We start from the raw sequence: 14,756 nt of genomic DNA, 5'->3' as shown, positions 1-14,756 counted from the left end.
CATTAGAACAGGCTTTCCCCCGCAGCACGCTGTGTAATAAATACTCACAAAGAAAACGGCGGCCGTTACAACCTATGTCTAAAAATGTATAGTTTCATGCATCAGTTAAAACACTCGACTCCAGGTACACGACACCCAGCTGGAAAAACTTCAGCTACCCGAGATTCACAGAGTTTACAGAAAATGTTAAATTTTTGTGATTTGTGTCGTTATCAGGACGATAGATGTTTTATATCGGGATATGAGATTTTGGTCATATCGCACAGCCCTAGCTTTTGCCATTTGTGTTTTCAACCAGCAAGAAGAAGGATAACATCTGTGATCATAGAATATTAAAGAAAATATATTTGACAGTAGACCTGATTGTTAGCCTAATGCTTTTCTAATCTTATTCTAAATTCTAATAATAAAATGTTGGAAGTACTGGCAGGGATTTATATGAGTAAAAGCATGCTCATTAGTCACAACTTTAAAATAGTTTGTAGATTTTGTTGCTGTCTGTTTAAATCACACTAAGCGTAAATGCATGTGTAATTTGCCTTAACTAAGCAGTGGGACACTCTAGGGCTGTACGATATGACCAAAATATCATATCCCGATATAAGAAATCTATCGTCCTGATAACGATATATAAATCACAAAAATTTAACATTTTCTGTGAATCTCGGGCAGCTCGTCTTGCAGGAAGTGTTTCCAGCTGCGCGTCATGTAGCTGGAGTCGAGTGTTTTAACCGATGCATGAAACTATACATTTTTACACATAAGTTGTAAAGGCCGCCGTTTTCTTTGTATTTATTACACGGCGTTCTAACGTTTGAGTCTAAGGTTTATTTTTTTTAGCACCTGGCGGCTCTTTTTTAAATTTTCATCCGTAAATAATCTGCTCTTTCACGTGATTCAGTTTATTTTGAAAAGTCTCAACAGGATCTTGAGCTTTATTGTGAAAGGTTTATGTGGAACATAAACAAGCGGACACGCGATGCTGTTACCGTTGTTGTTGCTAACCACAATGCATAAAAACAGGCACTTGTCCGTCCATAGTGTGGTTATATAAAATATAAGAGAAAGAGAGAACTTTAAGTAATTAATATAACCACTACAGTGACCATCAAAACGATGAAAAAATATTGCCGTAAACAGTTTATTTTGCGACACCACGAAACAAACGATAACGTAAAATGAAACGATAGACGTTTTTATATCGTCATCCGATATATATACATCGAACAGCCCTAGGACACTCTGAGCCTTGATAATACGTCAATCATGAACCTGATCATATAGCGTTTTTTTTCTTTGTGTTTTCTTTAGCTAAGTTTATTACCTTGCTTTGGCGACCTATGTGATGTAGTTACATTGTTGCTTTGGTTTGTAACAGGCACACTAGTTAAGAATGAAATGAGTCCATGCTCAAGATTCTGTTAGAAAACATCTGCTCAGTCTTGATCAAATCTTCAGTCTTAGAGCCATATGGGAAATTTTCATGTGAAGCAGTCATTAATTACCAATTTTATTTTGCAGTTTCAAAATTGATTAATGAAGTATTTGAGATTACTTTGTTTTGTCTTTTGTGTAAATGTGCTTCTTACTCCTTTTTTTGGCTTATATCTTATAATTTTTTAGAAGAGGCGGTCTAATCGACAGGTGAAGAGGAAGAAGTATGCTGAAGAGCTGGAGACCAGGTTGTCAGATGAAGAAGTCAAGGTTATTGTCAAAGCCAAGAAAACCAATACTGCAGCATCCAAGGAACCCGCTCTTCAGCTATTTGTAGTAAGTAATTCTGCATATAACTCTGTGGGAAACACGTTTAATTTCAGTTGTTTCAGTTATAACATAAATGGGAAAATACAGCTTCAGTGTATTAACTGGAATCAGTGGATGTTGCATTTGTGAAAAAGATACAGTACACCCTATGATTGACTAGCTGGTAGAACCATCTTTAGCAGCAATAACTTGAAGTAACTTATTTTCTACATGGTTTTATCAGGTTTGTGGGAATTTGTTTATGCACAGCTATCTTAAGGTCCCGCCACAGTATTTGAATTGGGTTAAAGTCTGTACTGAGCAACTGCAACAACTTGGTTCTTTTCCAGTTACTCTATTGTAAAGTTGCTGGTGTGTTTGGGATCATGGTCCAATGACCCATTTTAGACCAAGATTTTAACTGTTGGGCAGATGGTCTAACATTTGGCTCTAGAATACTTTGGTATACAGGGGAGTTTGTGGTCGACTTGGTGACTGCATGGTGCTCATGTCCTGTGGCCTTAAAACAAGCCCAAATAATTGTCCCTCCAACTTGCTCTTAACAGTTGGTATGAGGTGTTTGTGCTGATATGCTGTTTGATTTTTGTCAACCATGGTGCTTTGGTCTATGACCAAACCTCTCCACTTTGGTCTTGTCTCTCTTTTTCACATGTATTAAGAGTTTTGACTTGAAAAGAAATAGAATTGTTTGTGGAAATAATGCACATAAACATTGTTGGGAAGATCTTATTTTTGTACCATAAAAGAACACAAACACACTCAGTAAAAAAACAAAACGAAACAAAAAACAATAGGACTGCTTGCTCTGCTGAATAGCCTGTTCTTTTCAACAACACACTGTGACGTACAAACCAGGACCCCTGCAGTAAGGCTTTTAAAAAGAAGAAGGATAATATTCACTGTCCTTTTTTTATGATTTAGATGCAACAGCACAGAAGTTAGAAAGGGCCACAGAAACATTTTAATGCTTAAAAATAAAATTAGTTGTCCTCTAATTTCTGTTGTCTAAAACTGTTTTTTTCAGTTCTGGGATATTTTTATGTAATGCAGAATCACAAATTTGACAAAGGAATTTATGATGTGTAAAGCGTAAGAGAGCATCTGGTGTTTGTTTTTGTTATCATATTATGAAGACATTTATGCAACTTAATGCTCTGGGGTGACTGTTATGAATTTATCAGTTGACATTAACCATATCATGTTCTCTCTAGGAGAATCCCAGTGAAGAGGATGCTGCTGTTGTTGACAAAATCATGTCTTCTCGTATTGCTAAGAAGGAGGTAAATATTTAATTTGTTGTTTTGCCTTATTTTTTAACCATTGCACAGTTGTGATAAAAGCTTCTCTTGCAAATTTTTAGCTTAATAGATTTTTGGGACTATGTATTGAGTTGTATTGTTGTATTATGTTTTTTTCCCCCTTATTATAGCACTAAAACTAAATGAAAGCATTGCTTCTCATTGTTATGTTTTTGCATTCTTTTTCTTTAGGTCTCTCCAGGAGTGGTCATTGAGGTGGAAGAGTTTTTTGTAAAATACAAAAACTAGTAAGTTATTCATATGTAGTTTCTGGGTGGTTAGTGGCAAATATGTTTTTGTCTATAGATATATCTATAGAGACAGAGGCAACATGAAAGCTAGAGGATGTAATTAAGAACCTTTGACATTTCAAATGTCAGTACATCACAGGCATGCATGGGACAACTTTTAGTATTGTCGTGTCCTCAATGTTATGATGACTGTTTTTTCTGTTAATAAAGAAGAATACAAATTCTAGCGTATTCACACACCAAATTATCAGTTTTAATGTTTTGGAAATTAAGATTTAAGTGTCATACTCAGCTTCCCAGAATTTTTTTTTGTGTGTGGCAGATAATCTGTCATCAGCCAGATCACATCCATCATTTCACAGCCAAATGATAATGAGGATGGAAATATGAATGTGAAAACACTTTAATATTTCTAAACAAATATGACTGAGAACAGCATGCCAGTGGATACTGTGACCACATCTGCAATCTGTGATCACACCTGCTGGCCTCAGCAATTCCCCCAGATGCTGTTTAGGTGATTGCAAGAGTCCCTTACCTTACTGATCTTGTGTGTGTGTGTGTGTGTGTGGTGTGTGTGTGTGTGTGTGTGTGTGTGTGTGTGTGTGTGTGTGTGTGTGTGTGTGTGTGTGTGTGTGTCAGCTCCTACCTACACTGTGAGTGGGCCACAGAACAGCAGCTGGAGAAGGACAAGAGGATTCAGCAGAAGATCAAACGCTTCAAGATGAAACAGGCACAGAGGGCACTCTTCTTTGCAGATGTAAGGATGTGCGACTGGTTTGTGTCTGGGGACGTACTGTACTACCCGTGTCGACACAAATATTTGGTTATTATTTATTTATTTTTATTTATTTTTTTGGGGGGGGGGGTCTTTTTGTCGAGGACATTTCTATAAGTGGGTGTGCGTGTCTCCACAATTTGGTGTGTCTTTTAGGATGCAACTGCACGTTCAGTACACATCTGCGTGCATATATTTGAGTCTCTTTACTCACTCATTTGATACAATATAATGTTTATCTCAGTTTCCAGATGGTGAGTGGGCACTTTGGTTTATTCCCTTTATTTAATCTTTTTCATTTCCTTTTGTGTTTTCCTTCTGTCTCGCTCAGATGGAAGAGGAGCCATTTAACCCTGACTATGTAGAAGTAGATAGAGTGCTGGAGGTGTCATATTGCGAGGACAAAGATACAAGAGAGGTAAGCGAATCCTTTTTCATTTCATCACATACGTGAGTTCTGTATTTGTGTAAGTTCCTGAATGGTTTTCTTGGTTTTGTTCCTTTCAAAAGATTCTCCACTCTAGCAATGTCTTTGTATCTCAGAAATGCCCAAGGCCATCCTAATGGGCTTCCTTGCAGCCTTTGTTAATATTGTAAAAGCAAAGCTTGGCCTCACTCTAGTCTTTTTCAGTGCTAATCCTCCTCTGCTTGTTACAGGAAGTGGTGTACTACCTGGTGAAGTGGTGCTCTCTGCCTTATGAAGACAGCACCTGGGAGCTGAAGGACGATGTAGATCAGAGCAAGATTGAGGAGTTTGAGCAGCTGCAGGCAGCCAAGCCAGACTCACGCAGGGTGGTAAGTTGTGCCTGCCAGCCTTCTTCAGTTATCGCTGTATTTCCATGTTTCTTTATCACTCTTGCGCGTGTGCGTGTACACACATATTACAGTGATCTAAATAAGACAACACTCACACAGGGGTATGAGCGAGCTTGAAAGACAAACCCCTGCTGTCAGTCACTTCAACATCAGTGAATGATGTTTTTATTGGAAAGGTAAAACTAGGAAAACATTTTCTATTGAAGATTCACAAGACGTACTGAACAGACGGAAGTCAAAATTAGGAGAAACGAAATAGACGAATCTTCAAAGAGAACAATGTTTTTTTGTTTTTGTTTTTTATCATACTCTATAGTTCCCCTTTATTGAGAAACAAATTGTTGTATTTATAACTAGACTACACAGAGATCAGTCGTGTAACTTGTACTATGAAGACTGACAGTTTTTGTTTCAGGTTATCTTTCGTCTTTTATTTCCCTGTCCACTACAATAGTTCACACTTTGCATACCTGTGGTTGTAACAATAGGTCAGTTTTTACACCTCTACACCTGTGTGTATATCGTTTTTGCGTGCAATGTTACCATATAGGTTTGCAGATGCAGAAAGGTTGGCGTGCTGGAGATTTTGTTTTTATATTGCATGTATGTCACACTGCTGGATTTCCTTATTTTTTATATATTCTAAACCAATGTCATTCTCCAGTTTGCTTGAATAACCAACATTTTGCTTATGAACACTAATGCTAGCTCCACATCCAATTTACTATTGTATAAGTTACAGATCCTTTAGCCTATCTCGGCTATAGTAAACCCTGGATGGGGTGCCAGTCAATTGTACGGTCATAATGCTAACATTATGTATAAGAAATTGTGTCATGCATTTGTAATATTTACGTTCTATGGAAAAGTGTTCATCAAAAATGTAAAGTTAACTTCCAATCTGCCATATATGTCACTTAGGAGCGTCCTCCTGCCAATCTGTGGAAGAAGAGGGAACAATCGAGGCAATACAGGAATGGCAACAGCCTCAGGGACTACCAGCTAGAAGGAGTCAACTGGCTTCTTTTCAACTGGTACAACAGGTTAGTTTTAAGCACTGTGAGTATGCATACCTGTAAAAAATCTGCAGCTATTGTGAAAAACCCAAATAGCTTTTAACTGGTATCACAGTACAGAAATTATGCCATCATGTAGTTTTTGTAGTTGTCAGCTGGATATCCATGATGTTAATCTCCCACTCAGCCACACCCCAGAGATGCTCTATTGGGTTGCAATATCACAGCCCAATAGAAAACCTGGAGAGCATTTCATTCCATTGAAGTCATTGCCGTGTTAAAGAAACCTGTTTGATAAGATTTGACATGATTTAACAAGATCCAAGCCAACATGAGCGAAATATGCTCTCTTTTCCAAGTCCCTGTTAATATTCTTGCTGTAGCATTTTGGATCAGCTGAAGGCTTTTCAAGGAGTTTTAGGAGGGCCTACTAATACTGAATTACAATAGTCCAGTCTAGAAGTAATAAATGCATGAACTAGTTTTTCAGCATCACTCTGAAACAGGGTATTTCCAATTTTAGAGAGAGTGCACAAATATAATAAAGTACTCCTACGTATTGTTTGTTATGCACATTAAATGGTCAAAAATGGCTCCAAGATTCTTCACAGTGTTACTGGAGGCCAAGGTAATGACATCCAGAGTAAGCATTTGGTTAGATAACACGTTTCTAAGATTTTTGGGGCGAGTACAATAACCTCAGTTTTATCTGAATTTAGAAGCAGAAAATTTGAAAATCATCCAGGTCTTTAAGTCTTTAAGGCATTCCTGCAGTTTAACTAATTGGTGTGTGCTATCTTGCTTAATGGATAATGTTGGGTATTACCTGCAAAGCAATAAAAATGTATGCTATGATACATGATATTGCCTAAGGGAAGCATATATAATGTAAAAGGAATTGACCCTAGCACGTGACTCTGTGGAACTCCATAATTAACCTATGGTGTTTGAAGAGGACTCTCCATTTACATGAACAAATTGGAGTCTATTTCATAGATATGATTCAAACCAAAAGCAGTCAACTGTATGACGCGTTGCACAGAGCCCCCCACACACGCTTCTTTTTAATTTAAGTGAGATCAAATTTAATTATGGAACCATTGTTTTATAAAAATAAAGGCATATAATTTCATACACATCACAAATTGCAGTGGTTATGTAATGTGCCCTAATTTCATAAAGGTAATAATATTTTGTTTTTTATACTTCAGAGATGTGCTTATCCAATTCTGTGGTCTCTTTTGGGGATATAATATGTAGTGTTGCTAATCTGTTTAGCGTTGTACAAAGAGGTTTGTTTGTTGTTTTCTTTGCTCTATTTGTATCAGTGCAAATTGGATTAATAACAGAAACGTCCATCAGTTCAGGATACTGTAGTATATTTGATTTATTTTACATACATTTTGTGTTTCAAGAAGAGGTCTTTTGGGTGTATTGGCATTGCAGATAATAAATAATGAATGATTTATCTTGCTTTGAATCCTGCGTGTGTGGGACCATCTTGTGTTTTTCTGTATTCACATTATTTGTTTAGGCCTGTGAGGGTAGTCAAATTTCCTGTCAAGGTGCATACTGTTGCGACATTTGCTTTTCTTCGCCTACAATCTCAAAAGATGTGCTGCACAGTACATCTGCTGAACACAGTGTCAGTGCGCTTGCATTAACCCTGGGAATTGGTTTTGTTATGTGTGAGCATGCAGGAGTTTGTGTATGCCTACGCAGAGAGATTCATCAAAAGTAGAGAGCTGCTTAAGAGGCCAGTGGGAATATCTGCACGTTGCAATTAGCATCAAGACATAATACCCCCACCCACTGGACAGCTGAATAAATGGTTAGCTGGAGTACACCACGCAGCAGAGGCAGTTGCATTTACCATTGTGTGCTGTATGATATCTTGGGACTATTATTACTGCTGATTATCTTGTTTTCACTGTTTTTTGTTTGTTTTTTTTTGTTTGTTTTTTATTGTCACCGGAGTTCTGCATTTTCCTTTCATTTTCTTGCTCTTCCTCTTTTCACCTATTCCCCTGGCCATCTGTACACATTTTGTATATTGTTAGAAGAGAAGAATTTCTCATAATATACACCACGCTGTGTTTGTGATAAAATTGCATACAGTACTTAGATTCAAAACATTTGCACCCCCCCACACACCTACTTTACTTTTTGTACAAAGCAAGGAATTTATTTTCTCCTGCTTTCTTTTTGTCCTAAATCCACTGTGTTTTCTTTTCTAAGACGGAACTGCATCCTGGCAGATGAGATGGGCCTAGGGAAAACAATACAGTCCATCACTTTCCTAGAAGAAATCCATCGCGTTGGAATCCAAGCGCCCTTTCTCATAATTGCCCCACTCTCCACCATCACCAACTGGGAGCGGGAGTTCCGTACCTGGACCCACCTCAATGTCATCGTTTACCATGGAAGCATGGTCAGCAGGCAGATGCTCCAGCAGTATGAGATGTATTTCAGGGATGCACAGGTAAATGAATATATCAAGTGCAGAAAATAATAAATTTTAAAATGAGTACAGCAGATTCAACACAAGAATTCACAATTATTGCTCTTGAGTACAGTAGTTCTTATTTTACAAGTACCAGTGTTATTCTGTCACACAATCAAGAGAATAATATAGAAAGGAGCCCTTTAAGAAGCTGAAATGTGCTATGTATTACTTGCATCCTTTCATATAGTTTTGGCCAATGTGTAGTAGGTACCGTAATATGATTGTATATCACCACGCTGGCTGTTTTTGGCTATGAGAAGACTTAAGGACCTATAAAGGAATCAGCTCTGGATGCACAGGGGTACTCCCAGCTTGTTTCTCTTACCAACCACATAGAGAAATGTAAGGATTTGGAGGTCTTTTAGTTCATTTTAATATATATACCTAATTTTTCCTTTTTAAAAACAGGCAAGCAGAACTCAATTCTGCTGTGCTTACCTTTTAAGAGTGAAAGGCTGTGATTCACTTAGATTAAAGTAATCACAGTGCTTTTTAAAAAACAGCAGCACTGTGTCAGTAACATGAAATCCTATGAGTAGTGTAATGATATGTTTCAAAGCAGGAGGCCTTCTTATAACAATAGGAGTCGGATATTGAAAAGCCAGGAAAACCGTGATTGTGTGTGCAACACAAACGCCAGATACCCTTTACAGTCTTATAGCTAGTGCAGCAACCTCATTTAACACCATGTTTTTCAAGGAAAACTCATCTGCTGTAAGACGGGAACAAACAACAGTTCAAGCACAGTGGATTTCTGTGCTTGGTGCAAGTTGTTTGTAAGGTTTGTGTCAAGGCTGTGTTCAGAATCGCTTGAAAAGGTATCACTTTGTAGCTGTATTGATTTTTGTCAGCCTGTATAAAATATAAATCTATAAACAGCTTGGGTTTGCTCAGAGAGAGATAGCGTTTCAACAAATATCTGGTTTATAATACTAAGATATGCATATAGCAAGAATCCAAATAGGGCCCGTGCCTGACAATATGTAGGCTGCTAGGTAGTTAGTGAGCCTTGAACAGAAGCTTTATGTGGTTGGCAGGCCATGTGATGTGTCACAGCAGGCAGTTAGGACCTTTTAGTATTCTGACGTAGGAGGAATCTAAGGCGAGAGGAGAACAGAGTGGAGCCGCCACCAGCCTGTCTCCCAGGCAGCCTGTGATGTCATAGCAGCCCCCACGGGGAGATCTCTGTCATCGCTGCTCAGGCATATCAGAGTGGCTGACTCCTCAACAGCAGCCTGTTGGCTGGCTGGCTGGCTGGCTGTGGGAGGGGGTTACTGGATAACTGAGTATCCCTTGAGGACTGTTGTCAAGGCAATGGATACAAATGGAGGGGCGGGGGAAAGCAACGCTTCCCCAGACAAACAAACAAATAAACAAATAATAAATACTCACTGGCAGGTGCTTGTGTACTGGATATGCTGTAGATAGCCTCCTAACCATAATGTATGTTTTTTGATGTTTGAGAAGTCTAAATAAAGGAAACCCTGTGTTTGCTGTCAACAGCTAAAAAGGTTGCAAATATGTAGGTTTCTAATGTCAACACAGAAAAGGACAAGCTTTGTCAGAAGAACTATGTACCTTTCATGTGCATCTGTTTATAGCACTTTTTCCAGTACATTTTTTTTCAGATTCAGTGCTTGTGTAAATAGAAAACAACATTGTTTTAATCACATAACACATTGAGCATACTTCAGCTAATAAAATACGATATTTTAACTAAACGGATGAAATATGTACACTTCTCCCCTTTTTGTCTTCAGGGTCGTATCATACGTGGTGCCTACAGGTTTCAGGCTGTTATTACCACATTTGAGATGATTCTTGGAGGCTGTCCCGAACTCAATGCCATAGAGTGGCGCTGCGTTATTATTGATGAGGCCCATCGTCTCAAGAACAAGAACTGCAAGCTGCTAGAGGGATTCAAGCTCATGAACCTGGTAGATAAATCATGAGCTTAGAGAAAATTATTACACATTGTCCGAATTTTATTCAGAAATACCAATTGAAGCAATTTTCACTTTACATTTAAACTCTTGTCCTCTTCAAGGAACACAAGGTCCTGCTGACAGGTACTCCTCTCCAGAATACAGTGGAAGAGCTCTTCAGCCTGCTTCACTTTCTGGAGCCGGCACGCTTCCCTTCTGAAAACACCTTCATGCAGGAGTTTGGAGACCTTAAGACTGAAGAGCAGGTGAGCTTAGATATGTGCACATTCTGTCTCAAGAGTTTTATTCTCCATGACAAAAATACACCTTAGAGAAAAACTGCATCAATGTGTGTTGTGTTGTTGTGCTTTTATGGCTCCACACAGCACCTTAATATTTGCAGAATCTAAAAGAGATCTTTCTTTTCAGTGTTGGTTTCAGTATTTTTTTATGAATGGGCAGCCAAATTTCAAACACACTGCTCATCAGTGAAGATACTGTTGAACTGGAGCCTATTCTAACTAGGGCACAGTCATAAAACGCACACATCCAACACATGATGAATAATAACAATTGATAACAGGTATTGCACTGCTCAGTGCTGGACTATGTGACAGTTTCGCATTTCCTGCTACATACTGCTGTTTGGCATTTCATTTTTAGTCAGTGTTACCAAAGAGGTGTTCAATGGAAGGCTGCTGAAAACATCTCAATGTCAGGAGTGTGGAAGTGTGGAGCAGCCAGTGTTCAACACATGGAACTAAATTTAGAAATGTGTAATTCTTTTCATAGTAAAAGCTGCTGGTGCTGTTAGGAGACTTATTTTCTCCACACAGCATAACTGATATTAAATGAAGTCCTGCACAGGGTGTGTAATAAAAAAAGCACTTTGTAAAGCTGGCCCAGTCCTTGGAGTGTAATAGTATCTACACCGTGATGCTGCACTACAGCACAAATTCATGATTTGTGAGATGTAGGTCTTCATAAGATGAAGGAAAAATTACTAGACATACATATGAGATGGCCTAGATTATACCTCTTTGGCAAGCTACAATAATAATGATAATATGTAGAAGGTGACTCTGTAATATAAAATACTGTGCTTGGATCAGCTTTACTCTTCAGCGACTTCTGCTTTAAGAGTGAAATTGTATGTGTTACTATGGTTGCGCTTAACACCAAATGATGCAAATAGTTTCCCCACTGTGGCATTTCTTAACAGTAGCTGGAAATGAAAATAATTTTGCAGTCAACTGCTGAGCTAACACCGAGTTACACTTCTAGCCAGTGATTATTTACATAATGTATGTTATCTACTTTTAGTGGTTCTTTGCATCACCCGCTATACTTGTGAAATACACATTTCCATGTGTAATGATACGTGTCTGTCTATGATATGGAACAGAAATTGAATTTCTTCATTTTTTGCTGCTCTGTAACTTTTAAAATACACTTATTAAATGCAATAAATCTAAATTTGAAAATGGAAATTTGATGACTTGGATAATACTGTTCGTTATAACCCAACACAGCTACAGTTGTATCCTTTTCAAACATACAATTTTTAGACCCCAAACAAGTGCAGCATAGAAGCAGCTGCCAAAGGTGAGTTCAAACTGTCTCTGTGACCCACAGGTGCAAAAGCTTCAGGGTATCCTGAAGCCTATGATGCTGCGTCGTTTGAAAGAAGATGTGGAGAAGAAGTTGGCTCCGAAAGAGGAAACCATCATTGAAGTTGAGCTCACCAACATTCAGAAGAAATACTACCGTGCCATCCTAGAGAAGAATTTTTCTTTCCTGGCTAAAGGAGCTGGCCCGGCAAATATGCCCAACCTGGTCAACACTATGATGGAGCTAAGAAAGTGTTGCAACCACCCCTACCTAATCAAAGGTAGGACAGCGCTGAAAGCTTAAATAAAGAAGTTCTGTAATAACTGCAAACTAACAGCTTTTGTTCTCACCTTCTAGAGCTAACAGCCAAATTTAGCCAATTTACTTTCTTTCTGTAATCTGCTTTTTTATGGTACACAAGTACCATTGTTTCTCATATAATTATGCTCTTAAATATCAGTCATTGAATCGAAATCCGGCTTTAAATAAAATAATTAATTTTGACAATACTTTTTTTTAATGCGCCCATGTCTTTGCTATGACAGGAGCAGAGGAAAAGATCCTAGAAGACTTCAGGGAAGTGCACAGCCCTACTGCCCTAGACTTTCACCTACAGGCTATGGTGCAGTCTGCTGGGAAGCTCGTCCTCATTGACAAATTGCTGCCTAAAATGAAGGCAGGAGGGCACAAGGTGCTCATCTTCTCCCAAATGGTCCGCTGTCTGGACATCTTGGAAGACTACCTCATTCAGAGAAGGTAACAGGATGTAACTAGACAAACTGTAGTCCTGCAGTTCAAATGTGATATCACCCTTACTCGCTTACCTTTGACCTCGTTCTATCCAGTCTGATAGTAAGGAAGCACCATATCTGTTGTACACAACCAAACAAGGTTTTAGTTGTACACTTAGTAGTAGTTTTAAATGTTCCTTTCTACCTGCATTGTTTAAATTTCTAATTTCCTTTATGTTCAAAGAGATGTCAAATTATCACACCAAACTGCCAGGCACTTTACACGACAGCCTGCTATTTTAATCTTCTCTTTAGCATTTGTAACTTGATAATGTCTCAGTTCCATCACAGGGTTTTAGGTTTAAATTTCAGAGTGCAATACACGGAGCTATTTCAATCAGTATACGTGAATTTTTTTTTTTTCTCTTTCATCAAAGATATAAAGCTAATGTGTACAAACTAAGTTCCAGCTAAAGCCCTTCACTGTCCTGTTCTAGCTCTTCCTTTCTCTTTCTCTTCTTTCTTTCTGCTGGCTGCCCACCAGAAGCTAGAACAAACCTCAAGCTATTGTAAACATGTGAGGTGCTGTGCAACACAGACCTCAGACAGGGTTCAGCAGTAGGTTACAAAAGCCCTCAGGGCTCCATCACATTAGACAAGTGGGAGATTCTGAGGTTTCTCTTGAGTGGAAGTGGATAACCCCAGGAAGAGCAAGGGGTAGGATTGTAGGAGGGGATGATTGTGGACTCGAGGATGAAAGAGCATACTCACCTCTTGTAGAAATAGTTTTATATTTCTCGGGTTAAGAAAAAGGGAATACAAAACAAAACAAGAATACTTGATAGTGTGAAGACCATAAGTACTGTGGTCTTGTTTTGAGTATGGATAAATTAATATGGTTGTCAAAGAATAACGCCCACATTTTGGTGTTTGATTAGATAAGCACTATACCTGGATCCCATGTACAAGAACTCAGAATAAACTATTTAAAAAGGTATTGTACAAACATTCATCATATTTATTTCATTTATGTTGCAGGTATCTGTACGAGCGTATTGATGGACGGGTTCGTGGAAATCTGCGACAGGCTGCCATCGACCGCTTCAGTAAGCCTGACTCAGATCGCTTTGTTTTCCTTCTGTGTACAAGAGCTGGTGGGCTGGGAATCAACCTCACAGCAGCAGACACCTGCATCATCTTCGACTCTGACTGGAACCCACAAAACGACCTGCAGGTAGGACTCAGCAGTGGGTTCAGCGAAATGCTGTAGACTTTGTTTTATTGCTGTTTCGAGAAAGTGGCATACTAACAGTTATCTGAGATCTGCTCGTGCAATTAATAGGCAGCAAAACTAGCCACCATGGGAAGTGCATTACACTGTGTCTAGTAAAAAGTACATGTTGTGAATGCTCAGTCATTCCACAAACAACTTACATGTTATTTGTTGAATCTCATTTTAATGAGTCATTTAAGAAGAGCAGTCTGTCAAACCAATGTGTAGATATTAAAACAAATTATATGCTCGGTGCAGTTTCCTCAGTTTTTGTATACTTTACAGGCCCAGGCTCGCTGCCATCGCATCGGTCAGAACAAGGCAGTGAAGGTGTACCGTTTGATCACCAGGAACTCATATGAGCGAGAAATGTTTGATCGCGCCAGCCTCAAGTTGGGTTTGGATAAAGCAGTGTTGCAGAGCATGAGTGGCCGAGATAACAGCCTGGGAGGAGGCACTGGGGGAGGGGTAAGTTTGAGAATTGTCCATACGGTCTGGAATAGAAATGAGTAGTTAAATCTTGAAGTCTTGTAAATTAGAAACCATCTTGCAGAATTACACGAGCCCCAGCGCCAATGACTAATGCCTCATATGGGGAGATGCAAATAAATTATAATAACATGTTTTTTGTTTTTTGATCGAAGTGTTCTGTTTATTGTTAACGAACAGTACACCGTCCACTCTCTTCTCCAGCTTTGCCATCTTAAACTCTGAAAAGCTGGATATGAAACAAGTTAATGATCTCCTGAAAATTATTACATTTATAAAAGACAAGAGATCAATGCTG

At 38.7% G+C, this 14,756-nt stretch overlaps 1 protein-coding gene across 7 annotated transcripts in view; it reads left to right on the top strand.

Moving 5' to 3' along the window:
• chd9 (chromodomain helicase DNA binding protein 9) overlaps positions 1-14,756 on the top strand; it is a 74,127-nt gene that overhangs the window by 42,310 nt on the left and 17,061 nt on the right. For all 7 annotated transcript variants that reach the window (XM_076876539.1, XM_004539681.4, XM_014413711.4 and 4 more), the window contains 14 exons: positions 1,624-1,770; positions 2,976-3,044; positions 3,255-3,310; positions 3,956-4,073; positions 4,423-4,509; positions 4,749-4,886; positions 5,829-5,950; positions 8,162-8,405; positions 10,190-10,366; positions 10,477-10,620; positions 11,990-12,245; positions 12,511-12,721; positions 13,735-13,930; positions 14,255-14,437. In XM_076876539.1, coding sequence (XP_076732654.1) covers positions 1,624-1,770; positions 2,976-3,044; positions 3,255-3,310; positions 3,956-4,073; positions 4,423-4,509; positions 4,749-4,886; positions 5,829-5,950; positions 8,162-8,405; positions 10,190-10,366; positions 10,477-10,620; positions 11,990-12,245; positions 12,511-12,721; positions 13,735-13,930; positions 14,255-14,437 — 2,148 coding nt within the window. The remainder of the gene's footprint in view (positions 1-1,623; positions 1,771-2,975; positions 3,045-3,254; positions 3,311-3,955; positions 4,074-4,422; positions 4,510-4,748; positions 4,887-5,828; positions 5,951-8,161; positions 8,406-10,189; positions 10,367-10,476; positions 10,621-11,989; positions 12,246-12,510; positions 12,722-13,734; positions 13,931-14,254; positions 14,438-14,756) is intronic.

This window comes from Maylandia zebra, linkage group LG1 (genome assembly GCF_041146795.1).
Source record: "Maylandia zebra isolate NMK-2024a linkage group LG1, Mzebra_GT3a, whole genome shotgun sequence".
Classification (NCBI taxonomy): Eukaryota; Metazoa; Chordata; class Actinopteri; order Cichliformes; family Cichlidae; genus Maylandia; species Maylandia zebra.
Note: the sequence above shows the minus strand (reverse complement) of the source record. Positions and strands in the feature narration are given on the sequence as shown.